The sequence below is a fragment of the Peromyscus eremicus genome, chromosome X (genome assembly GCF_949786415.1).
Source record: "Peromyscus eremicus chromosome X, PerEre_H2_v1, whole genome shotgun sequence".
Taxonomy (NCBI): domain Eukaryota; kingdom Metazoa; phylum Chordata; class Mammalia; order Rodentia; family Cricetidae; genus Peromyscus; species Peromyscus eremicus.
In genome coordinates this window covers 46758040-46785875 of record NC_081439.1, presented here as the reverse complement: position 1 = coordinate 46785875, position 27836 = coordinate 46758040, and the positions used below count along the sequence as shown (strand labels likewise).

The window sequence follows — 27836 nt, the reverse complement described above, 5'->3', positions numbered from 1 at the left end:
TTTTTATGAGATAAACAATTAAGCATTAGGGAAAATACCCATAGCTGTTATTAGGGAAAAAATGAAGTGGCACATGAGAAAAACTACAGACAAACAACTAGTCATTTACAGTCAAGGACTCCATGGCATTGCCAGATGAGGCTCCCCATCAGGTAGGGCTGGTGGTTCGACCTGTTAAATACTAGTTGTCATTCACTGTATACTCCCATGGCCTCCTGAAAGGAGGCTTCAACCCTAGACAAGAACTACAGTCTGTGACCACCATTTTAATCTGTTTTCGTGCAGTATGTATAATAGCTGTTGCTCCCCTGCCACACACACCCTTGTTCTCAGTCTCTGTTACTTTCAGAGAAGGACTCACATTGCCCCTCAGGAAGATGGTCCATGTTTGCAGTAGTGGAACACCCCAGAAGAAAAAAATACCTCTAACAATTTAGAGAAGCCCTGAGAAGAATGGGGTAATTGAAATACATGCTTGTTTATGCATTTATGGCTTCAAAAATGGCACAGTCAATAAAAATGTGGGCCACACTTTAGTAGAGGAAAGAAGCCCACACTGACAATAGAAAATGCAGAAAAACACAGGTAGAGATACTCACAAAGGCCAAGCATGGGTGTCCCACAGACATATGCCCTCTGTTCCTACAGAATTAGAGAACCGAGGCTCTTGACATGAGGGGAAAAGATCCTCATGTTGGCCAAAGAAGCAACACTATTTTTTGTAGGGAATTAAGAGAAGAACCTAGAGTGTGTCCTGAGGGAAGTCCCCCATCCCAATACATTCAGGAGGTTAACAGCCTACCCCTTCCATCAATCCTTGGAGGTACATGTAGGGCTATTGTGATAATTACTATCAGAAGAGTCTTAAGAGTAATGAGATTCTTAGGGTGAATGGAGGGTCCTTTAGCCAGATAAGTCCTCTGAGTACGGTCAGAAATCAGATAAGGACTCCATGGGGGAATCAGAGTACTTCTCCCCTGCTAAGAGCCTAGATTTTCTGTGCAGTAGTAATGGGTCAGGCCCCCGTTTGCTCCCATGCTATGAGGCTGTAGCTGAAATAGTGGTAAGGATTTTGGTTAGAGGACATGGCCTAAATTTTCTACAAGGAAGTTTAAGTCACATTTGAGGAGAACACGTACAACAGAGTATATCACAGGGAGACAATTGGCAAGAGGTAGAGGAGAGAGGTTCAGGATTTCCAAGAACTTGCTTAACGATTCTCACTGGAAACTGAGAGGGCTCCAACAACTCTAAGGAGCTAGAAGGCATGAGTGCCAGCCTGCTGCATTCAGCCAAGCCCAGCAGAGGCAAGAATGATAGGCTGTAACCCCAGACTTACTCTGTTTCTTCCTTAGGGAACAGGCAGTTGAGAACAGAAGGACAGTAGGTTCCTAAAATTGGTGCTCTCATGGAAACATGCAGAGTCTAACTTAGATTAACAAAGGGTGAATTCCCCTAGATGAAAGTGCTCACATAATTTCATTCTCCCCTTGGCAGGTGTCTGCATCACCAGCATCCTGCCCACACATCTTGCTGTTGCCCCTAGCCAAGAGTCATCATGCCTCGTGGTCAGAAGAGTAAGCGCCATGCCCGGAAGAAACGCCACCAGACCCGAGGTGAGGCTCAGGCTTGTGGAGGTGTTCAGGAAATAGCAGAGGAACCACAAGAGGCAGCAGAAAAGTCCTCTGCTGCTTCCCAGAGCCAGCCTGGGGCTGAGTCTTCCAGCACTCCCGAGGCTCCTCAGAAAGCAACACCATCTGCCTCAGGCACTCTGAGTATTTCTTCCTCCGAATCACGTGAGAGTTTCTTTGAGGAAAGTGATGAATTCCAGGAAAAGGAATGCCCTGTTGAGGACAAGCCCTGCACCGTCCGTACTCACCAAGATATGGTTGCAAGTAAGGTAATGGTGCTCTTACAGTACTTGCTTCACAACTACAATCTGAGGCAGCTTACTACCAAGGAAGGCATGCTGAAGCTTATCACCAAGAAGTATGAAGACGACTTCCCTGAGATCTTCAGGAAAGCCTCTCAGAAGCTCGAAGATGCCTTTGCAGTGGAAGTGAGGGAAGTCAACTCCAGTGAGCCCTCATACAACCTCATCAGCAAGCTGAAGCTCCCCAACAATGGGAGGATTCGTGCTGGCAGAGGCTTTCCCAAGACTGCTTTCGTGATGTGTGTCTTAGGTATCATCCTCGTTAAAGGCAATTGTGCCAGTGAAGAAGACATCTGGAAAGTTCTGAAGATGAAGCGAATCTATCCAGGAAAGAAGCACTGCATCTTTGGTGAGCCCCGGAAGCTCATGACCCATTATTTGGTGAAGCTGAAGTACCTGGAGTACAGGCAGGTGGCCGGCAGTGATCCTCCACGCTATGAGTTCCTGTGGGGTCCCCAAGCCTATGCTGAAACAAGCAAGATAAAAGTCCTGGAATATTTGGCCAAGACAAACCAAACAACACCTAGTGCCATGTCTGCCATTTACGAAGAGGTTTTGAAAGGTGACCAAGAACAAACAGAAGCCAGAGATGAAGATGACTCTGATGCCACTGACCAAACTGGTGAAGATTCCTCAGTAAAATTACCAGCAAATTCCGCCGTCCCTGTTGACCCCTAAAGTTTTCCTGTCATTGAGATAAGGACATAATTCATGAAAAAAAAAAAGGTTTTCTTGAAAATATGAAATAATTCTACAGTTAGAAGGATTAAAAGATGTTCAAATCTAGCTTTCTTTCTTTCCTTTTTACTATGTGGTTTGGTAAGGTTACATGCAATTAAATGTTATTCTTTGCTTAAGAAATAAAGTTGAAGTAATTAAATTTTTATTACTCAAAATTTGTTCTTCTTACCTGCTGTTCACCAAAACTTCCTTTAGCACACTGGTCAAACTGGGATGCTAAGTTAAATCATTTGCTTCTACTTTTAGAATTTTTAAATCAGAACTGCAGCTCAATCGCTATATTTAATTACTTTTTATTAGTTAAGGTAGATTGAAAATATGAGGGTTTTTTTAATGTAATCTATTAATTGGAAATATAGTGAATAAAGAACATGTGATATTAGGGGAAGTTGAAATAACATAACAGATTGGGGAATACAGGGGTGCAAAGATGGTGTCAAGAGGAAGTTGGACAGATGGAGCCCAAGTTTTTTATGCTGAGATTAGATACAAAACTCAGATAGGATGATATCAGTACATAAACAGCTCATAGATAAGGGAACGAATATAGGGTGACTTTTAAAACGATTGGTTGGTTCCTTTCACCCCCTCCTAGGGTTCTGAGGTTTTTCTGCTATAAACGATGCTTACGGCCTAATAATAAATGAGTGCCTGCTTGACATGACTCCTAGAAGCATCTGATTGTCTCTGGGTAAGAGGTAGGCTGGGAAATGGGCGAGTGGTGCACTTACCTTTCCTTGGTTCTAGACCACCTCCTCAGAAGTGATCTAAATTCAGGATGGGATTGCAGCTGGTGCTCCAATGTGGGGCTTGAAAGTACATTCGGCTAAGGCCAAGCTGTCTTCCAGGGTAAGTGAAACCCTCAGTATGGCTAATGCAATTTTTCCAAAAGATCCCCAAGAGCCAAGGGAGGCTAAAGAAGGCAAAGAGGAACAGGAGGGTGAAGAGACCAAGTTTGACATGAAAGTGAAAGTCACCCCCTCCATGCCCCGTGAGCCATGCGCCCAAAGGAGCAGGCCCCCCTGCTTTACATCCCTGAAACGGGAATGTTCTTCACCATATACTACCCTTAGAAAGGACCTACGTGACTGGGGTACCTATGACCTGCCATTAGCTGGGGATCAGGGAGCCAATGAACCTACTTATGCAGAGGCCTATATTACCCAGATAGGGCCCCAAGGGAGGCAAGGCACAGGGCCCCAAGAGCAGACCCCACAGGCATTTGCTGTTAATCTGGCCCCTTCCCCTAATAGGCCATAAGAATGGTACCTTTGGGAGTCCAAAGACCTTAAGGAACTCTGCAAGGCAGTGGCAGAGGATGGTTTGAATGCCCCTTGGTCCCAGACCCTACTGCAGAATATTGCATATAATCCCTGTGTCCCCAAGGATTGGCTGGACCTGGCTGAGACTGTCCTTTCAAGCAGTCAATGTATCAAATAGTGTGCCAATTGAAAGGAGGAATATAGAGTCCAAGCAGAGGCCAATCAAGCTGCTCAGCCCATGATCCCAATTACTTATGGTATGTTGGAGGAAACTGCTGAAGTGTACTCTACTGGGGTCCAGCAGGCCACGGTCCTGGCACCATACTGAGACCAAGTGTGACAAGTGGTGCTAGCAGCCTGGGGTAAGCTAGATGAGGGACCTACAGAATCCCCCATAGCCAGAGTCGGGTAGATGTCCAATGAGACCCTACCAGAGTTTATAGACCAGGTCCAACAGAGCATTAGTTTCAAACTACCAACTGGACACCTCTGGGACCAATTTATAAGATTCTGGTCTGGGATGGAATGAATTCAGAACACCATGCTGCCTATACAGGGCTGAAAGAGGCTTCCATGGGCTGATGGGTAGTTGCCACCCAGGATCTGGGCACCCAACACCACCAGACTCAGATGCTAGCCTTACCATTTCAATTCCAGATGGCTGCCCTGACTGAGGCTTTCTCAAGGGCCCTGGCAACCCAGAGTCAGGGGACTTCAAAGCCTGCGACCTGAGGGCCTGCTTTAGATGTGGGCAGGAGGGACATTTTAAGTGAGAGTGTCCTCTGCAACAGCCTCTTACCATCTAACAAAAGGTTTTAAGTCGGCCAGGAGAAATAAAGGCCCCTTCCAATCCCTGCCCTAGGTACAGAAAAGGAAAAAGGACTGCAGGTCAAAATCCAACGTAGATGGGAAATCTTTAAACTAGATAAGGGAGTGCTCTCCGGTCCCATTAGCCAAAGGAGGAACTCCCTTAGCGGGGAGGCATGTCCCCTCGGAGTGGCCCATGCCAACTGGACTGTTCTTTTGGTCCTGGGACACCACTCCAAGATGAATATTATCATAGGTAGGAGAAGATTCCACTTCCTGGTGGATACAGGGGCAGACAGGACCATGCTCCACCGGGAGGAGGTGCCCCCTGACTGGGACCTGTCTGCGGGACCCCAAATATTGGGAGTAGGGGGTAATGCTCAATCTCTTGAAACAGTTGCTCTCTTTAAATGGACCAGCCCAGATGGGGAACAGGGCAAGATATGCCCCCTGGTAGCTGAGAATATTGCTGCTAACTTATTAGGGCAGGATATGTTGTCCCAAATGGATGCAGTACTCACCACCGACCACTGAGCTTTCTATCATGATATTATGGAGGAAGAAGAGGCCCATGGAAGGGGATGGGGAGAAGAGGAGATAAAAGGAGAGGACTTCTTAACCCACTATAGAAATGACTTCAAAAAATCCACTTGGTTTTACCCCCAACCCTAGAGGCCACTGCCCCCCTGGTACCCCCATTTAGGTGGAGGCCAGGTGACCCAGTATGGGTGGAACAGTGGCCACTTGCTAAACCTAAATTAGAGGCACTCTATGCTCTGGTTAAGGAACAATCAGACCTTCCTTGGACATGTGCACCCTTCCATAAGTCCCTAGAATATACCTGTCTTTGTTATTAAAAAAGCCTCAGAAGCCTGGCACATGTTACAGGGTCTATGGAAAGTAAATGAGAGGATGGAGCTGGTAGGCACCCCCTTGAGGGGTCTGCCTTGGGTGCCAGCAATACTCTCAGAATATGTCCTGGTGGTGATTGATGTTAAGGACTGTTTCTTTTCTATCCTCCTCCATCCGGATGATTGTGCCAAGTTTGCCTTCTCTATGCCCTCCCTCAATTTCTCCCAACCTGATCAGAGATTTGAATGGACTATATTACCCCAGGGAGTGGCTAATAGCCTGACCTTCTGCCAACAATACCTGGCTATCCTGTTAGGATCCCTGCTAAAGATGGATAAGACACTTGCCTATGTTTATATGGATGATATTATTTTGGGACATAAGAACCCCTCTTGTCTGCAGGACTTGTTGGAGCAGGTGTTTGCATGGCTTCAGAGAGGAGGGTTCACAGTGGCTCCTAACAAAGTCCAGAGGGTACCCCCTGCTGTGGGATGTATGGCAAATGTGTTGCTGATTAATCAATAAAACACTGATTGGCCTTTGACTAGGCAGGAAGTATAGGCGGGGCAAGGAGGAGAATAAAGCTGGGAAGTGGAAGGCTGAGGCAGAGAGACACTGCCAGCCGCCACCATGACAAGCTGCATGTGAAGATCCTGGTAAGCCACGAGCCATGTGGCAAGGGATAGATTTATGGAAATGAATTAATTTAAACTGTAAGAACAGTTAGCAAGAAGCCTGCCACGGCCATACAGTTTGTAACCAATATAAGTCTCTGTGTTTACTTGGTTGGGTCTGAGTGGCTGTGGGACTGGCAGGTGAGAGAGATTTGTCCTGACTGTGGGCCAGGCAGGAAAACTCTAGCTACAACCCCCCTTTAAGATTCTTGGTACCGAACTTACCCTGACCCAAGCCTGCCCACTTAAGCCTAAGCTAGACATTCCTGTGTCTTTGACTCTGACTCAGTTGCAGAGTATCCTGGGAGAGATCAATTGGATACCACCTTGGTTTCCCATCTCCAAAGACAGTCTTGTACCCTTATTCTCTCTATTAAAAAATAAGTAACCTCAGGATGTTATTGCTCTTACCTCAGAACACTGGGCCATGCTTTTACAATTTCAGAATGCTCTTGATAAAGTTTCCCTGAGGAGGTATTCTGCTGACCTTCCTATTTCCCTCTGGCTGTTCACAAGCACTATATTGATCTCTGCAGTGCTGGTGCAAAAAGGAGAGCCAATAGAATGGACCCATACCTCCCTGGGAGATACCCCAAGGGTATACTCCCAGGCTGACCAGCTTGCTGATGCTATAATCAGAGGTCGGTCACAAGCCCAGAGCCATTTTGGAACGGATCCTCAGTCTATCATCTTCCCCTTCCGGATGGTGGATGTTGAATGGCTTTCTAGAACCAATGCCCATCTTGCCCTCTCCCTTTGAAGGATTCCTGGGACTTCTTGATTGTCACTATGGATCCTCCCCATGGACAGTTATGCTTTGGAGGCTCCCGTTGAGGCTGCCCCTATTGATTTTACCTGAGCCTATTCTAGATGCTCTTCATGTGTTTACAGATGGGGCCCAAACGGCTTGACTCATGCTGCTTTCAGGGACAATCAGGACTCTCTGAGCTTACAGGAATTCTGACCCTGTCAGGGATAAGCACAATATAAGGAAATGCTTGCAGTTATTATGGCCTTCCAGAGTATTCAGGAACCTTTCAATTTGTATTCTGATAGCCTATATGTAATAAATCTATTACCTCATTTATCCCAGGCCTATATTCACCTGGACAATAATCCCATTTCCCTGCTAATGGTGACCCTTAGAGGGTTACTGGAGGGAAGAAACTATCCTATCTATATTCAACATATGAGGGGACCTTCTAAGCTCCCAGGATTTCAGCCTATGGGAAATGACTGGGTGGATACTCTGGCCTTGGGTGCCCAAATATCAACATTACAAGAGGCCACTCACCTACATGATCTGACTCATCTTAACTGGAGAGGTCTACAACATAGATTTCCTCATATTCCTATAAGGGACTTAAAAAGATAGTTCATACCTGCAAGGCCGGCCAGCCCTTTCTAAGAGTACCCCCCCCACACACACACACAAAAAAACTAAAACCAAAACAAACAAACAAAAAAAACCACCAGGAGTCAATCCTAGGTCCTGAGACCAAACATCCTCTGGCAAACTGATGTCACTCATTTTGCACCCTTTGGCAAGCTTAAATATATCTTTGTCTCAATAGACAACTTCTCAGGGGCCTTCTGGGCTTCAGCCCATACCAGCAAGAGGACCAAACATGCACACTCTCACTTTCTTTAATGCTTTGCTATCTTGGGGTTGCCAGCACAGATTAAGGCAGACAATGGGCCTTGTTTTGTCAGTAAAACCATGACAGAATTCTTTGAACAATGGCACATAAAACATATTATGGGAATTCCCCACAACCATCAGGGACAGGCAATCGTTGAAAGAAACCATCAATGTTTCAAAGAACAACTTTTAAAACAAAAAAGAGGAGTAATCCCCCATATTCAAATACATCAGGTCTTATTTACTATTATTTTGAATTTGTCCAAAGGAGCCAATAAACCAGATTTCAAAAACATTGGGGTCAATTAAACCCCAAACCTCAAATTCAAGTACGATGGTAGGATCCTCTAACACTTCAGTAGAGAGGACCACATCCCCTGCTTACTGTGGGGAGAGGGTAGGGTTGTGTTTTCCCATTTGGAGAGACAGCCCCGATCTGGCTCCTAGCCAGAAATCTAAAATTTCTTCCCACCCCCGCACCCCAACAGAAAGATGCCCAAGGTCAGGCTGACTAACATGGAGAGAACAATATAGGTTTACAAGGCATGTCAGCCCTTTCTAAAGGTACCCATTTTTACAAACGCAGGGAGTTAACCTCAGAGGCGTAGAGCTAAATATCCTCTCACCAACAGATGTTACCCATTTTACATCCTTTAGCAAACTTAAATATATTTTTGTTTCAATAGAACAAAAGGGGGAATTAGGCCCCATATTCAGTTACTCGGAACCCTGCAGGCTATCATGTTCTAGCCTTGGGGCTACAAGGACACCCACATCAGGCCCTAATCAGGGCCTTCTGCTCCCCAGTCACTCCTTCGTGCCTCTTGTGGGGCAGGAGCTCCTGGAGTGACAGTCCCTATAGAAGCAATGACAGAATACAAGCTTGTGGTGGTGGGTGCTAGAGGCAGGGGAAAGAGTGCCCTGACCACCCAGCTGATCTAGAACCATTTTGTGGATGAGAATGACCTCACCATAGAGGACTCCTATCAGAAACAGGTGGTCATTGATGGGGAGACATGTCTGCTGGACATCTTAGACACAGCAGGTCAAGAGGATTATAGTGCCCTGCGGGACCAGTACATGTGCACAGGGGAGGGTTTGCCATCAACAACACCAAGTCCTTGAAAGATATCCATCAGTATAGGGAGCAGATCAAGTGGGAGAAGGACTCAGACGATGTGCCAATGGTGCTGGTGGGGAACAAATGTGATCTGGCAGTTCATACTGTTGAGTCTTGACAAGTCCAGTACCTTGCCCACAGCTATGGTATCCCCTACATTGAAACATCAGCCAAGCCCTGACAGGGTGTGGAGGATGCCTTCTATGTGTTAGTAAGTGAGATAGTAAGTTTTGCAACACAAACTGTGAAAGTTAAACCCTTCTGATGAGAGTGGCCCTTGCTGCATGAGCCGCAAGTGTGTGCTATCCTGATGCCAGATTGCAGCCCAGAGGGACCCACACCAACCTCAGTGGGTGACCTGGGTGGTGATCAGTGCTGGCAATGGAGAGATCCTCAATAGCACCACTCGTGAGACTGTACCTGGAACCTGGTGGCCTGAACTGTTCTTCGATCTTTGTGACCTGGCGAGGTGCTCCTGGGATGTTGGGGACTGGAAGGACAGGTGCACTCTGCCTCATACCCCTGACCCCAGGAGCCTGGGGTGCTTTCACATTATGAAAAGAGTGGCCCTTCAGGACACTGACTTTTATGTATGTCCTATAAGTAATCAAACTACCATAGACATTTCCAAATATGGTGGGGCGAATCTTGGAAGAGGAGAGGCTAAAACCCCAGGCCACCCCAGGGACCTCCTAGTTGGATGACACCTTTGGGGAAGCTGGGGGTGATCACACCTAGCCTCATCACTCAGCAGTGCCTTCCCCCATGAGGCCAAGGGGCAGCAGTGGCTGCCCTGAGGGCTTCCTGGGTCAGTGCTGTCAGACATTGACTTCGGTGAGATGGGTATCCATCTGTCCCCACCTGCCCCACCCCTCCACTGCTGGCATCACCTGCTTCGTCTCTGGGCTCAGGTACCCCAGGCACCAGCAGTGACAGCCAGCAGCCGGTGCTCCCTTTCTCTGATTCTTCCGCCTCCCCTTCTTTCCTGCAGCAGCCTCTGCCACACACTTCAGGAGAGCTCTACTGCCTGGCCTGCCTCCAGCATCTACTGCCACTTCTGAGGGCCCCACCACTGGCTCCTCAACATCCTCGGAGCCTGGGGACAATGGTAACTATACTGGGATGGACTTAGGCATGGCCACTACCCTGCCACAACCTATTGCAGCACCCCCAAAGCCAGAAGGAGCCCAAATGACATCGGGTTTGAAGCACCTAAGTCTCATGGATCAGATGTCTGGAGTAGAGGCCTTTCTTCAAGTCAGCCAGTCCCCTGATCCCCAACAGGGTGCCAAGATCATCTGTGCAGACCCACGGTGGGGCGACATTGCCACAGTTCAGAGACCTTCTCCTCTACCACCACCATCACTCCAGTGTCTCCGTCCTTCGCCCACAACTCCAAGCACCACAATTCGGCCTCTGTGGAAAATGTCTCTCTCAGGAAAAGCAGTGAAGGCAGTGACCTCCTGGGAGGAAGAGATGAGCCAACCAATTCGCCAGGACAGACACTGCCCTCTGGCTGTGCCACCAGCGCCACAGGCTAGGCCGTGGAACCCAGGTCAGCCTGGAGCTTTGATTGGCTGTCCCGGAGGCCGTGGTTCTCCCATGCATGGAGAGACCTCTGTGGGTTTCTAGAACGACCTCAACTATACCACTATTAATGTGAGGGATGAACAGGGGTCCTTGGCACAGTCTCAGCTGCGGCATCCACAGCCAGGAGACAAGAGTTCCTGGGGCCGGATTCGTAGCCTTGCGGGGGGCTCCTTAGCTCTGTCAGAAGCACTGGCACCAGTGGCGTGTGTGGGGGCCCAGGCATTGGAGTCTTGAAATGCTACGGGCTCCATGGTCACCACACGAAACTCCGACCAACACTGCTCACTCTTCTTTAATTGTATTAGATAAGAAACCAAGAGACAAGGCCTCCTCTCTCACCTGTTCCCACACGGGGCAATTGTCACCATCGCACTGTTTGTCTTGCATGTACAGAGCCAGGTGTGGGACTGACAATTCTCCATGGGATTGGACTCAAAGATGGATTTATCCTAGTAATTCCTAAATGTGACTTGAGCAGCCTCCTTTTGGAAATCATCAGCCATCTTTGGTGATATGTGTTGGAAAGGACAGCTCTCTCTTTGTACTTTTAATGGGTTTCTTGACTCTTCTCTCTGTAGATGTTCATGTAAGTACTTCAGATGATAAAATCCTTTTCTTCCGCCCACGAGCCTCCTGTCCAAACCTTTAGCTCACATTCCTTGAACCAAATCTCAATGTAGGCATGCTCATAGCTCAAGGCTGATTTCCTAGAAGGGCTGAGCTTGCCGGTAGCCATCACAGGGCTAGATTGCAAGACAAAATTAAATATAAATTGACCCACACCTCTCACTAATTCTCAAGATTTACTTTCCTGTAGTTACACATCACAACAGTACACAGGGCACACAATACTAGAGTAAAAGTCTGTTTGGATGTGTGCTGTACTTTATTGAGATACTCAAAAAACCCCTAAAATTTTTAACTAGTGTTGGGACTAGGGACTTACACTGTGTTTGCTTCATGACTAAATCCCCCAGGGACAATAGGGCTGATCTGCCAATGACAACACACTTAAACAGTTGTGACACACCCTCCGTGTTTGGAGTGGTCACCACAGGACACAGATGACACATGTCCCTGCTATAGCTGGAGTAATCTTCACAAAGAGGTGCCCTGAGCCTGAACCTTAAAATAAGATGGGCTTGCTTAAAAACAAAAAGGGAAAATCTGTGGGGAATACAGGGCTGCAAAGATGGTGCCAAGAGGAAGTTGGACAAATGGAGCCCAAGTTGTTTATGCTGAAATTGGATACAAAACTCAGATAGGATGATATCAGTACATAAACAGCTCATAGATAAGGGAACGAATATAGGGTGATCTTTAAAACGATTGGTTAGTTCCTTTCACCCCCTCCTAGGGTTCTGAGGTTTTTCTGCTATAAACGATGCTTACTGCCTAATAATAAGTGAGTTCCTGCTTGACATGACTCCCCGCAGCATCTGATTGTCTCTGGGTAAAAGGTGCACTTACCTTTCCTTGGTTCTAGACCACCTCCTCAGAGATGATCTAAGTTTCTGGTGGGGTAAAGTCCCACATAACAGGTTATATAATTTTCATTGGTCATGTAGGTAGGTGGTGGGCTAACTGGACTCAAAGAAATGTCAGTACATACATAACCTCAGATGATATGCTTCAGAGTCAAGGGGCAGAATCTTTTAAGTCTGTGTTGGTTTCCAAAACAAAATATACAATGGGTGGGAGATATGCATCTCCTTAACTGATACTTAATTTTCTATATCTCAGAGGCTAGGAAGTACAAGTTCAGGCTGTCTACTGTCCAGTTCCTGAGGACAGTATACTTCCTGACCTATAGAGAAGAATGGAGGGAAGAAAAGAAGGAGGAAAGAGACAGGGGTTGAGAGAAAAAGAGGGAAGAGGATGGAGGAAGGGGAAAAGGAGAAGGAGAATGTAGCATGAATTTTAAAAGGTCTTATTAATAAAAACAAACCCAGAGCCAGGTATTGGGGTGAATGCTGAATGTTCAAAGAAACAGAACAAGCCACAGCCAGCCTCACCTTGCCAACTTCTCAGCCGATTCTGTTTTTTCAAACTGGATGCCTCTGAGTCCTCATCTGAATGGATCTCAGCTGACTGCTGCTAAAAGCCTAAAAGCTTAAAAAGCTTCTAGTTCCTGGTCCTCATGCCTTATATACCTTTCTGCTTCCTGCCATCACTTCCTGGGATTAAAGGCACATATCTTTACCAAGCAATACATGAGATCTCAAGTGCTGAGATTAAAGATATGTGTCACCATGCCTGGCTGTTTCCAGTGTGGCCTTGAACTCACAGAGATCCGGATGGATCTCTACCACCAGAATGCTAGGATTAAAGGTGTGTGCTACCACTGCCTAACCTCCATGTTTAATATAGTGGCCATTTTGCTCTCTGACCCCCAGATAAATTTATTGGGGTACACAGTATGTCAACTACAGGAGAATGAGGAGGGGAGGATGGAAGGAGATGAGGGTAGAGGGGAGAGACAGGGAAAACTAGGGGAGGATACAGGGAAAAGGAGGGAGAGAAGGAGAAGGAGAAAAGAGAGAAATAGAAATATGGAGAGGGATGGAGAAAGAAAGAGAAATTCTGCTCTTTTGTTATAGGGCCATGATCGAGTCAACAAGATTATAAAGTAGATTATATCTGATATTTAGAAGGCCAACCCACCAGAAATGTACATATCTGATGGAGGACAAACTCATATGAAGGATGATGAGGATTATTGCCTTTTGAATAGATGACTGCTTCTTACTGTAAATCTCTTATGTAATGCCATTGCTTCCCCTCACCCATAACAGCTTTGGGACTTGTTCCACAAACTTAGCAATATATTCCTCATTTGTCAGGTACAATTATTCCTATATATTGATAGAAGGATGACTTCTTCCACATACTGTGTAATTCTGATGAGAAAAATAAGCCCCATATTTGTTCCACATTTCAATAAAAACTTAGAAGTCTGTTCTCTATAATTATCTTTATGACAGAGCAATTTGGTCGGACAAGGTGTCTATGTAAAAAAATCACAAATGGGACTTTCACAGATAGACTCAAGGACAGAATTGCATCATGTCTGGATTTGTTGAATCAAAACCCCTCAGAGAAGAAAAGAACAGAATGCCTTAAAATCACCTTGCCTGATAACAATGGGAAGTGCAACTCAGCAATCCTTTCTTTGACTTCAGAAGGCTATTAACACTTTGTGTATACTTTCACCTTGGTTTATTGATGCAAGATTTTAGCTTAGGAGACTAACTGTTTATGTTTTAGCCCTGAGATCTGTATGATTAACAGAAAGAGTTTGTTAACCTATTGACCAGCTCTGAAGAGAGATAATTTTCTCACACAGTCATCATGGGAATGAATGCCACAAGTGGCCAGAGTGGCTGGGAGATGCAAGGATCCAGATTTTGTACAAAATAGTTACAGATCACCTCTTTGTTCTAACCACTTAGGATAAAGGTGTATCTTTTAGACCTGAAAGGTTCTTTATTGCCAGTTAATCTTTGGTGAATATGCTGACGTGTATCAAATGCTTCAGGCTTCCTCCATGGTTTACTCTGGCTTCCTTGGTTTAGCTGCATTCCTGGCATGAGAGAATCGATGTCTGCTATGTTTCGCCTTTTTTTGAGATAAATTGATCACAAACTTTTAGCTTATATATTTAGTCACACTTAGGTAATGTAGAATAGTACACATATTCTCTTTTCCCTTTTTAGATTTCTCTATTGGCTTAGTTTTTCCCCTTCATGACCCCTTCCCCTTTAAGAGATAGCTGGAACTTTTTACAGCCACATCTGCCAGCAACCATAAAAAAGTGAACAAGCTATTGCTTTGTATGACTCTTATCTGTTTTATGACCCTGGGAAAGAAGCATTGTAACCTTTCTATTTCCAAAGAATTGCTGTTGTATATGTATATAAACTGGAAACATTTAAAATGAGGAGCAGAACAATGACATGACTGGAAAAGCATGCATGTGAGTTATTTTGTAGCCCCTCAAATCAAAAATATTCTAAGTTCCTTTTGCTATGATGCACCTTCTGACCTGAATTCTTGAGGTAGCCTTACAGAGCTAGACTCTGAGGCTGTTGATAGGGCCATGAATCACCAAATGGGGGCTTCACCTTCTTAACATCATTAAATCATAATTACTTCTGAAGTCTCCAAGTAGACTAGATATTATAACTGTAATTCTTGCTTGGCAACTGTTTTGTTATATGTAATTTTACTATATTAAAGTTAAAACTTTCCTTTTTAATTAAACAGAAAAGGGGAAATGCTGTGGGATAATGCTTTTGTACACTGGTTTAATAAAATGCTGATTGGCCAGTAGGTAGGCAGGAAGTATAGGCAGGGTAAGCAGACAAGGAGAATTCTGAGAAGAGGAAGGCTAAGTCAGGAGACACCAGCTTGCCATCTAGGAAGCAGCATGTAATGGCACACATGTAAAGCCACAGAACACGTGGCAACATAAGGATTAACAGACAGTTGATTAGCTTGATCTGTTTGGGAGGCATCCAGGCAGTGGGACTGGGTCCTGTGCTCATTGCATGAGTTAGCTGTTTGAAACCTGGGGCTTATACAGGGACACTTGGCTCAGCCTAGGAGGAGGGGACTGGACCTGCCTGGACTGAATCTACCAGGTTGAACTCAATCCTCAGGGGAGTCTTTGCCCTGGAAGAGATGGAAATGGGGGGTGGGCTGGGGGGAAGGTGGGGGTGGGTGGGAGGGGGGCGGGAGGGGGGAGAACAAGGGAATTTATGGCTGATATGTAAAATTAAATTAAATTATAAAATAAAATAAAAAGTATTGGCAAAAAAGAAATGGGCTGAGTTTAAGTGTAAGAGCTAGTCAGTAGGAAGCCTGAGCTAATGGCCATGCAGTTTTAATTAATAAAAGCCTCTGTGTGTTTACTTGGATCTGAGCAGCTGTAGACCAGGCAGGACACAGGAAAACTTCAGCTACAGAAGTCCATCATTATAATGCCACCAGATTTTTTTTTTGAGACAGGGTTTCTTTGTGCAGCCTTGGCTGTCCTGGAACTAGCTCTCAGGATTAGGCTAGCCTCAAACTCACAGAGCTCCACCTGCCTCTGCCTCCCAAATGCTGGGATTAAAGGCATGCACCACCATAATCCAGTAATTTTTTTATTATTTATTTTTATTTTATGTGCATTGGTGTTTTGCCTGCATGTAAGTCTGTGTGAAGATGTCAGATTTCATGGAACTAGAGTTGCAGACAATTGTGATCTGCCATGTTGGAACTGAACCCAGATCCTCTGGAAGAGCAGCTAGTGCTCTCAACCACTGAGCCATCTGTTCAACCCCTCCCACCGCATTTCATAATAATACCTTTCCATGCTAATTTAAGGATCACATACTTTCAATTCATAGTGGCCAACTACTTTCATAAGTAACTTTGAGATGGTGTATACATGGGGAACTCTCTACTTTGACAGGAACGGGAGGTGCCATGTATTCTATCTTCACTGTTAGGGTACACTGTTTGCATAGCAGGTGGTCTGTGCATATTGTTCCCAAAACTTTTCTGAGAAATAGGAAGAATGACCTTCGTTTAAGATTAGATGTAGAGAAGTTACTACATTGGATTTTTTGCCTTGCCCTGGAAAAATCGGATTCAATTGCATTAGAAGGGTATCTAAGAGGAGTTTCTTTTGATTATGATTTGGAAAACTTCAACTGAGGGTTACATTTTGTTATGGTTGCATGGAATGTATGTAAAGATGGAAAACTATAAGAAGATCTTTGAGAGCAATCATATTGAGTACAAAATTTGCCTGCCACAGATCTCTGTGTTAGCATATAGCTATGACCAAGCAAGGCAAGAGACTGTTCTCTGAAATAGATCTGAGAGAGGTCAGAATTTTATTATAAGAAGATATTCTCAGTTAAGAGAGATGAGTTGGATTCCCCACAAGAAGTCAAAGTAAGAACAGTGAGCGAAGATTGATGGGACCACACTTATTATGGTATACATATATCATTGTTAAAATTCATGTTGAAATTTAATTCTCATATGATTTATCAGTGTGACTAGCAAACCTTGAAGTAGTGATTAAGCATATACTTGTTCATGGACAATTAATTAATTTATGTATATCTTAACAGTGAATCTCTGGTGAATTTAGTATATATTTGTATCCCAAACACATTCTATTTCTCAGTGAGGTACTCCAGTTCACATAAGGACTCTATAGGTAGTTCCCACCAGAAAGGCCACTGGTAGATTGACAATGCTCCAGTAGAAGGCCAAATATACATGAATGTAGAGGAAGCACAAATTCAAATGAATGGATAAAAGATAAAGAGAACACAAAATTGAGTGTTTAGGAAATAGCGTGAGGTGGGTCTGGAAAAAGTTGGGGAAGGGGTGAATATGGTCAAAACTCATTGGATGAAATTCTCAATGAAATAAAAAAAATGAAAGATAGCCTTCGTCAGATGTGGTCTATCAGTATCTCAGTCTCCAGAGCTTTATGCTGACAAATTCTCCATCTATATAAATTACCCCAAATGTCATATTCTATTATAACAATAGAAAACATGATAAGGCAACACTACATCATCCACTTCAATAGAGAAAAAAGCCAAAATTTGGCTCTATCCATGATACCATCAGCTAAAAACCAAGAGAGGGCTTGATAACAGAGCCTCCCTGTTAGCTTGAATGCTCCAGCCTAATGTATGTCATTTTTCAGACTAAAAGTGAAGCCAATAAAAATAGAAGGCTGGATCCCCACTCTGGCCAGGGAAGAAGGTAGGCTAACAGCAGATCTTTATATCTCCTTCAGTTCCTCCAAAACCAATCTCCCAGTCTCATGCCCTTCACTTCAGAAGACCACCAGCTGAAGCCATCACCCCATTCCCATTTCCAGTGGACCACACAGATCATCCCCTGCTAAACTCTGTCCTCCTGCACATTGCATTATCCCAGGCCCCAACTCCAGCAGGCATTTTCTGGGAACACAGAGGCTACTCTTACCAAGGAAACAAGTAGGCTAACTATAGATCTTTATTCTCCATTTTTCTATTCCAAGTCCAATCCCCCAGTCTCATCCCCAACTCCTTTGCTGTGGCCTCTTCTTGCTCTCAACTCTCATCCCCAGGGGGTGAATCAGATATCAGCTCTCAATGTCCAGACAGATTTCACCTGAAACTGCCAGTGGCCACACCTATTAGCATCCCAGAAGACTTTCCTAACAGGCAACACACAAGCACCACAAGCTCCTAAGAACCAGAGAGGGTAACAAAAAACAAGGAACAAAACACCCACCCAACAAAGACAAGACCAGATATCAGCACCTAAGATTACAATCTTCCCATTCCCAGATACCTAGCTGCCAGTGTGAAAACACAACCAATAACATTTAGGACAATATGTCTCCACTAGAGCCTAGCAAGCCTACTACAGTAAGCCCTGGGAATTGCAACAAAGCTGAATCACATAAAAGAGACCTTAAAGTAGGTTTTGTGAATTTAAGAGGACCTTAGAGACGAAATGAAGAAGTACCTTAAAGAAATCTATGAAAACACTAAGAGTCAAAAGAAAAGAATAAAACAGCTCAAGATCTGAAAGTGTAAATAAAATCAATAAAAAAGAGGGAAATCAATGTAGATGAATTTCTAAACACTCTTATTAAATAAAAAGCACAGAGCCAGATATAGGGGTGAAAACCTGAGAGATCAGGGAAATAGGGAAAGCCACAGCTAGTCTTACCTCACCAACTCTGCAGCTTCCAAAAGCGAGCTATTTCCTGTCTACCTATGCCGGTATGCCTTGCTGTTCTGTCATCTGATTTGCTCTCTCTGTCTAGCTATATCACTTTCTCTTCCTGCCCAGCTCTGTCACTTCCTGTCTGTCTGTACAGATCTCCAGACCTCCATGGTTAACTAATGCTGGAATTTAAGGCATGTGCCACCACATCTGGCTCTGTTCCCAGTATGGCCTTGAACTCACATAGATCCAGACAGATCCCTGCCTCCTAAGTGATAGGATTAAAGGCATATGCTACTATTGTTTGACTTCTATATAGTGGCTGGCTTTTTTCTCTGATCTCCAGGCAAATTTTATTGAGAGAATCAGTATATTGGGGAACACAATATATCACTATAAATCTGAAAATGAAAAATTTAGGAATTCAGACAGGAACCTCAGAGGCAAGCCTAACTAACAGAATACAAGAGATGGAAGAGAGAATTTCAGGTATTTAAAAAATGATAAAACAAATAGATATCACAGTCAAAGAAAATGTTAAATCCAAAAATCTCCTTACACAAAACATTTAGAAAACTTGGGACACTATGAAAAGACCAAATCTAAGACTAGTAAGAATGGAGGAAGGAGAAGAATCTCAGGTCAAAGGCATAGACAATATTTTCAACAAGATCATTGAAGAAAAATTTCCTAGCCTAAAGAAGAAGACTAACAAAATACAAGAATCATACAGAAGACCAAAACTGGACCAGAAAAGAAAGTCCTTGGGGCATATAATAATCATAGCACTGAATGTACAGAACAAAGAAAGAACGTTGAAAGCTGAAAGAGAAAAAGATCAAGTAACATATAAAGGTAGACTTATTTGAATTACACCTGCCTTCTCAATGAAGACTCTAAAAGCCAGAAGGGCTTGGACATGTGTGCTAAAGACTCTAAGAGACCACAGATGCCAGCCTAGACTACTATATCCAGGAAGATTTCAATCACAGCAGATGGAGATATTACATAATAAAACAATATTTAAGAAATATCTATCTAAATTCCATCCCTACCTAAGGCACTTGAAAGAAAACTCCAACCTAAGAAGCTTAATTATACCCAAGAAGAAACAGCATAGTACTTGATTTTTTAGCTAGAGTAATAAGACAATTGAAGGAGATCAAGGAGATACAAACTGGAAAGAAAGAAATCAAAGTAGCTTTATTTGCTGATAATATGATTGTATACATAACTGACCCTAATAGTTCCACTGGGAAACTACTACAGCTGATAAACACTTTTAGCAAAATAGCTGGATACAAAATTAACTCACAAAAATCAGAACAGCAACTTTCACAATAGCCTCAAATAATGTAAAATGTCTTGGGGTAACTCTAAGCAAACAAGTGAAAAGTTTATGATAAAAATTTCAAGACATCGAGGAAATAAAGTGAAAAATTTATCATAAGATGTAAAGATTGTTCATGCTAACAGAACAGTGGGATTAATATAGTAAAAATTGCTATCCTAGCAAAAAATCTACAGATTCAACACAATCTCCATCAAAATTGTATCACAGTTCTTCACAGATCATGAAAAGACAATTTTCACCTTCATAAGAAAACACAGACAGTCAGACAGACAGACCCCCGCCCCCGCAAAGCCAGGAAAGCTAAAGCAATCTGAATAATAACAGTACTGCAGGAAGTATCACTATTCCCAATCTCAAGTTGTATTACTGAACTATAGTAATAAAAACAGCATGGAAATGGCACAAAACAGACATGTTGATCCACAGAATTGATCTGAAGACCCAGACATAAATCTATACACCTATGTAAGCCTGATCTTTGATAAAGATGTCAGAAATACACACTGGAAAAGACAGCATCTTCAATAAATGGTGCTGGTGAAACTGAATGTTTGCAAATAGAAGAATCCAAAAAGATCTATACTTATCATCCTGCACAAAAACTCATGTCCAAAGGATCAAAGACTTCAACCTAAAACCAGATACATTGAACCTGATGGAAGAGAAAGTATGGAATAGCCTTAAACTCATTGGCACAGAAGACAGCTTCCTGAACAGAACACAAATAGCACAGAAACTAAGATCATCAATCATGAAATGAGACATCATGAAACTGAAAACCTTCTGCACAGCAAAGGGCATTGTCATTTGGACAAAGTGGCAGCCTACAGAATATGAAAACATTTTTGCCAATAAAATATCCAACAGAAGATTAATATCCAAAACATATAAAGAACTCAAAAGTTAGTCATTAAGAAAACAAATAACCAAATTGAAATGGAGTGCAGATCTTAACAAAGAATTCTCAAAAAGAGGAACCTCAAATGGCTGAGAAACACTTACCTGCGGGGACTGAATCTACCAGGTTGAACTCAATCCTCAGGGGAGTCTTTGCCCTGGAGGAGATGGGAATGGGGGGTGGACTGGGGGGAAGACGGGGGTGGGGGCGGGAGTGGAGAGAACAAAGGAATCCATGGCTGATATATAAAATTAAGTTAAATTATAAAATAATATAAATTAAAAAAAAAAGAAATGTTCAACATCCGTAGTCAGCAGGGAAATGCAAATCAAAACTACCTTGAGATTTCATCTTATACTTGACAGACTGGCTAAGATCAATTCAACAAGTGACAGGTCATGCTGGTGAGGATGTGGAGTAAGGGGTACTCTCATCCATTGCTGGTGAGAGTTCAAACTTCTACAACCACTGTGGAAATCAGTGTGGCAGTTCCTCAAAAAGATGGGAATCAATCTATCTCAAGATCCAGCTATACCACTCTTGGGCATATATCTAAAAGATGCTTCATCCTACCATGGAAACACTTGTTCAACCATATTCCTAATAGCCAGGAAAAGCTAGATGTCCCTCAATAGATGAATGCATAAAGAAAATGTGCTACATTTACACAATGAGTAATATTCCTCAGGACTAAAAAAAATGAAATCTTGAACTTTGCAGTTAAATGGATGGAACTGGAACAAAACATCCCAAGTGAGGTAATCCAGACTCAGAAAGACAAATATGGCATGAATTTGCTCATATGTGGATGTTAGCTCTTAAGTCAATGAAAACAAGCTACAATGAGTGGAACCACAGAGGTTAGGTGTAGAGTAAGGGACTTGAGGAAGATGGGCAGATATTTTCCTTAGGAAAGAGAAATAGAATAGTTATATATGGATAGGGGTGCTGGAATGTTAGGATCACATGGGGTGGAAGTGGGGAAGGAGAGAGGGGACAAGGGAGGGAATATACAGATAGATAAAAGTAAGGGCCATTTGAGGGTAAGTATGGAAAGTAAATACAGTAGAAGGTCATAAAATATATACATATATGAAGATGAACTAAAGGAATTTACCAAATAATGGAGGAGACAGAGTCCCAGTTGGCCATCTCTTTTCACCAAATGAAGCATCCAGTACTGGGATTGGTTTCCATCTAATTGAGTTGTTGGCCAAAGGGGTCCAATAGGAATTCCCAAATGATGCAGACTGTTGCCAAGATTTTAAGTTGTTCTCCACAAACTGACAGCAAGGACCCACTGCTGAAGACAACACTTATATAACCCATTGAACATGAAGAAGTCATGCAGGTGCCTACATAGAGTCTTCACTCTTCCTTTCTAGTGTCTTAGGTATGGGAAGGTACCCTGCAGGCTACCAAAAGATACATAAACACCAAAAGAGACACAAAGCCTTTCATCTAAAATGGTGTCGTGCCTGCAAGATATATGAGGGAAATGGACACATACAGCTTGTGGGAATAGTCAACCAGTGTCTGATTTGACTTAAGACCCACTCCAAAAGAAAGAACCCATTCGAATCCAACACTACTTGGTTGACCAAGAACCTGAGTCTAGATAGCTCATAGACCTAGAGTAAAACTAAATACTACTATCCAAAATAAAATAGAAACAATATGACACCTAATGACATCCTGTTTTATTCATAGATCAGAGCACTGCTCACGCATCATCAGAGAAGCTTTGTCCTGTTGGAAACAAATACAGAGACCCACAGCCAGACATATTTGCTGAGAATGAGAGACTTTGAACCACTCAGTCCTAAATGGGATGTCCCTATCAAATCTTTCCTCAGCACTCAGGGAACCCTTTGGAAGAGGATTTGGAAAGACTATAAGAGCCAGAGGAGATGGAGGGACACCAAGAAAACAAGGCCCTCTAAACTAACATGATCAAAGCTCATATGAACTTACAGAGAGTGAGGCAGTATGCACGGGGCCTGCACTAAGTCTTCTGCATATATATTTCCAGTTTGTTGTTTTGATGGGATTCCTGAGAGTGATAACAAGTGGGTCTTTGATTCATGTACCTTTTTTGGAGCTCTTTTCCTTCTGTTTGTTTATTTTTTGTCCAATCCCAATGTGTTATTTTTTGTTTTACCTAATTATAATTTATTTTTGTAACTTAGAAGTCCATTTGTTTTCTAATGAGAAAGAGAAAGTGAGTGGATATGGATTGTAGGGGAGGTGAGGAAGAATTAGGAGGAGTAGAGGGAGGGGAAAGTATGATTAGGATATATTCTGTGAGAAAATGTCTATTTTTATTAAAAGGCAAAAAAGGATCAGTAATTAAAAAACAAACAAATGACAGCAGCAACAACAACAAAACCCAGTCTGCATTGTATCAACCACCAGAGATAAAGATTAGAACTCTGACAAAGGACTATGGATAAATTATCCCAGGACAGAATGGGTTTCCTAGAATTGTCATTACTTAGAATTACATCAGCTCTGGTGGGGGTGATATAATGAGGCTCCTATCATTTACTTCTTGAGGTTTCAAGTTATCTTTGTTGGAAACTTTTGAGTGCTGCTACAGCTTGACACTATGATCCTGAATTTAAACTGGGCAGACCTCCTACTTCCAAACATAAGGATCCTAACTGGGATGTCATGCAGTCTCCTGAGTATGCCTCAGACAAGGGTGGCATACTTCTATTTCCCACACAGAGGTTATGCTTAGTAAGTCACCATTTAGGTTCCTAGGCCAGTGATATCAAAGAAATTTGTATTTTCAGTCTAAGCAAAAGTCAGAGTAGACTTGCTGCTAATATCATCTCATTCTGCTTATGACATGCATCTGAATTACATAACCAACTCAAGTCTGTTATCTCTCACTCAAGATATGACTCAGAGAAAAAGAGTGAATTATGTGTCTGTGAGAAACACCATATGGACTTTAGGATATTCATGCTACTACCAGAGGTCAAGAATATCCAACTTCATTTCCTTATTTTTGTAGAGATATTTCCTAGAGATCCTCTACTGCTGAGAAGGTCTCTCTGTGATCTGGCCATCAATATTACTTGGCAGGCATTTCAGGAGTACAATTTGATTAAATAGACTAGACTCAAAATGGGGAAAGATCAATGGCCTCACAGCCAGCATCTTCCACTCACTGCTCATGTAGAGACTCTCTAAAAAGATACATGAGAATGTTAATGTAATTCCTGCTTGAGATTTCTGAAGTGAAAAAGTTTGTTACATAAGTTGCATTGTGGAATAAAATATGAGCATATGAATCCAGGTGTGGTGGTGCACATCTTTCATCCTAGCACCTAGGAGTCAGTGGCAGGTGTATTTCTATGTGTTCATGGATAGCCTGTTCTACAGAATGAGTTTCAAGTAAATAGCAAGAACTTGTTTCAAAAAACAAAACTAAACTAAAATAGACCCTACATAGAAACTAACAAACAAAGATCTGGGCATGTATGCTGGTGAGAGAGCTCAATGGCTGAAGATTTTTGCTGTAAAGCCTGAGGTGTGTGGGTTCAATCCCTGAGACCCCCATGGTATAAGGAGAGAAAGACTACTGGAACTTGTCTTCTGACTTCTACATGTGTACTATGGTATGTACATGCATGCATACACATTAAATAAAAGTAAACATATACATATCTCCTGGGACAAGGACTTCATATATGAAGAGTCAGAACTTGCCAATATACACTTGGAGCACAGAAATCCCTGGTGTACTGGTAGGTGCCCACCAATGATCATCCATTGTATGAATGTCTACGAGTTTCAAGAAACTGGTGAAATTAGCATGAATGAAAAAGGGCCCATGTCCATGATGACATCCACATTTTATTAGTAAAATTTTCTCCTTACTGTGAGAGAATAGCTGAAAAACCAAGGGAGAATTTTTTTTTTAATTTTGTTTCACTTGATATCAGCTTTTTATGGAAAGGAATCATATGACTAATCTTTTCCCACTGGAAAATGTCCACATCTACCTTGTCTCAGAATCTAAAACCAAACACACAATATACCAAATATCATAAAGTTTCTGGTTTCCTGGCATTTTTCTGGCAGTGCAAATAATTCTGCACAGCATGTCCATATAAGATTAAACTATAAACTCTCACAGGACAGAATTTTCTGTTACGTTAAATAAAAGCATTGGAATAAAGATCTGTATTTAAGGGTGAAATGATACACATTTCTAAGAAGTCCAATTTTTGAAATGCTGGCAGGGAAAATGTTTATATATCCATGAAAATTTACATACTCTTTTTAAGACTTCTCATTTAAAGGGACCCAAAGGCTTGGGGAAGGAGGATCAGTAATGGATGACTTCTATGCACACAAATGATTTAACTACATTGTGTGCAAAAAAGCAGGTAGATTTCCCAGTGAGGATGAAGGAACTTTAAGAAATTAAGGCTTATCTACTCCCATAGCCTTAAGTAGTTCACTTAGTTCAGATCAGAAAATACAATCTCTTGGTCCAGATACTTTCAAAGGATGTTAAGTATCAGCCACTTTTGACTTCATTGCAATGATTGTAAGAGATGATCAGAGCTCACAGGGTTTCTTCATTAAATCATCAGTCTTTGGAATCCTGGGTAAGATAGAAAATTAAATGATTTTTCCATTTGAGTCTGCCAGTGAGGACAGTCAAAGAAAATATATATATATATATATATATATATATATATATATATATATATATATATATTTGTTGTTTTTCGAGACAGGGTTCTCTGTGGAATTTTGGTGCCTGTCCTGGATCTCGCTCTGTAGACCAGGCTGGCCTTGAACTCACAGAGATCTGTCTGGCTCTGCTTCCCGAGTGCTGGGATTAAAGGCATGCACCACTACTGCCCGGCTCAAGAAACTATATTATAAATAATGATAAACATAAATAGCATCAGGAACCAAGGCAGAGGAGACAGGAAATCTCAAAAACATGGAAAAGCAGAAAGGCAGGCTAGAGAGAAGCAGAAAACAGGCCATAATTAGAATGCAAGCTCCCTGTTAAGAAGGGGACTACAAGATCTTGTGTATGAAAACCCACAGGGGTCTGAAAAACCTAGTGACAAAAGATTGGTGGACATAGCCACAGAATAAACCCATGGCTCTTCCAGGCTTTAAATTCAGCACATGTAATTAGTGTGCTGGTAACTTACTCTTGCATTGAAGGCTTACATTGGAAAATATCACCTGGACATTTCCCATACCTGGAGAGTGCTATAACTAATGGAAATCTTGTAAGGGAGCTTTAATGTTTGACTAGAAGCCACTCTGGTTATCTGGATATATATGGAATAATCACAAAAATTACTAGTCAGAGAACCTGGGAACACTCTTGTCAAGATGTTTGTGTGGAAGGCTGACATAAATTAATGCATTGAGATGGGAAGTCTCTGGTATAAACCCACTTAAGGGGTTATGCAGCAGGGCATTTTTGTCGTAAAGTATATTGCTGTTGCTGACCTATATCATCTGTGGTAAAGAACCTTCCCACCTTCAGATTTAGTTGGGGTAAGGCCTGATAGCCTAGAGCCAAAGTTCAACAGATGGGTTTGTTTGTTTGTTTTGATTTATTTATTTAACTATTTATTTATTTCACTAAAATTCTCACATGGAAGAGTAAAACCAAGTGATTCTTTTACTCTCCTAACTCTCCAACACATGTAAGAATAAGTCTTGATGATGACATTTAGTATGCCAAGGGGTGCACAGACTAGGAGTCTCTGCAGTTTGTTCAACAATGTCTAACTCAAAAGTCCGAAGCTCATTGGCACCAGCAGTAGTTACTACTGGTCAGGGAAGTTAAGTATTTTGAATGAATGCTACTTTGTCACTAACATCACTATTTGGTTGGGCCTGAGTCTTAGCCTGCATACTTGTTTAGTGGGAACATACAGAAATTATATTAGACTCATCTGATGTTCCATTATCTTTCATTGTTTCACACCAGTAGAACCTGGAAAGAAATTTCTAAATTCAAAAACACTAGGAAGCAAAATTTTGTCATTTAATCCTTATCATTCTTCTTCCTTCCTTTTTTTTCTGTTTTATAATCTACATTTTCTGTATTTAGTTTTTATTTCATTTATTTCTCTTTTTTTCAGGAATTTAAGAAATATCTTTATTCAAAAACACAAAACTATTTTTAGTCATGGACATTGACAGCAGTAAACAATTGTATATTGTCAACTGAAACCACTAATTGACGGTTATAGTGACTAGTCAGCCTTTTCTTTAGTCATTTTCTTCAGGTGACTTCTCTGATGTCACTGGTGAGGAATCTGGCATGAGCTTCCTGTCTCAATTAAATGATAAGGGCAAAACACTATTCTTGGTGTTAGAACATGCCACCCCCATACCCCTTCCCACTCCACACATTGCTTCCATACCAGGGACAGTCTCTTCTGTAGGATTTCCTGTCACTATAGCTTCCACTGTACTTATCAGTTAGGCTGCCCCAGCAGCATCTAGTAATGCAGTTCTTCCAAACATTGTGGGATTGATGATTTTCCCTTCCACCATGTGCACAAAATACCTGAGTGCACCATCATAACCAACTTCTGAGGTATTCTGCAGAATTTTCTGAACTATCAAAGATCTTGCATTCTTGGCAATAGTCACTGAAAGAAATTTGAGTGCCCTTTGAATAATTTCTGTACCTATTTTCTGATCTTCATTGGCAGGCTTTAATGAATACAAGGCTGGGATTCACCAAAGTAGACAATCCCCTCCTAGAACAATGCCTTCTTCCAGGGCTGCTCCTGTAGAATTAGGAAATTTGTAACTCTGTAGTCTCTTTCACTTCAACATCACTTGTCCCTCCAACCTTAAGCACAGCTGCTCCATTGGAAGGTTTAGGCAGTTTCTCATGCAGCTTTTCATTTTCATATTCACTAGTTGTCATATATACCTGGTCAGTGATTGCTTGAATATGTTTTTCAATTTCAATTTCCTTTCAAAAGCATGGTGTTATCTTTGCTGATGCTGATGATCTCTCATACTTTTGCTAAGTCATGAGCTTGAACATCTTCAAGATTTAGATTCAACCCCTCTTCTCCAACTACAGCACCATCAATAGCAATAGCCATATCTTTCTGCTGCTTTTTATTGTCCCCAATCCCTGGAGCTTTGACTGATATAACATGAAGACCAACTTTTAGCCTGTTCAAAATCAGTGGACTTAGACTCTCCAT

General features: G+C 42.4%; 1 protein-coding gene and 3 pseudogenes across 1 annotated transcript in view; 3 read left to right on the top strand and 1 right to left on the bottom strand.

Annotated features, from left to right (window-relative positions):
- LOC131899404 (melanoma-associated antigen B3-like) overlaps positions 1-2751 on the top strand; it is a 47873-nt gene extending 45122 nt beyond the window's left edge. The window contains exon 2 of the mRNA XM_059250846.1: positions 1498-2751. Within this exon, the coding sequence (XP_059106829.1) occupies positions 1559-2611 (1053 nt within the window). The 5' untranslated portion in view covers positions 1498-1558 and the 3' untranslated portion in view covers positions 2612-2751. The remainder of the gene's footprint in view (positions 1-1497) is intronic.
- A 6012-nt stretch (positions 2752-8763) lies between these two features.
- On the top strand, positions 8764-9342 carry LOC131899812 (GTPase HRas-like; annotated as a pseudogene).
- Positions 9343-9412: 70 nt separating this feature from the next.
- On the top strand, positions 9413-10917 carry LOC131900024 (insulin receptor substrate 2-like; annotated as a pseudogene).
- Positions 10918-27351: 16434 nt separating this feature from the next.
- Positions 27352-27836, bottom strand: LOC131900023 (60 kDa heat shock protein, mitochondrial-like; annotated as a pseudogene).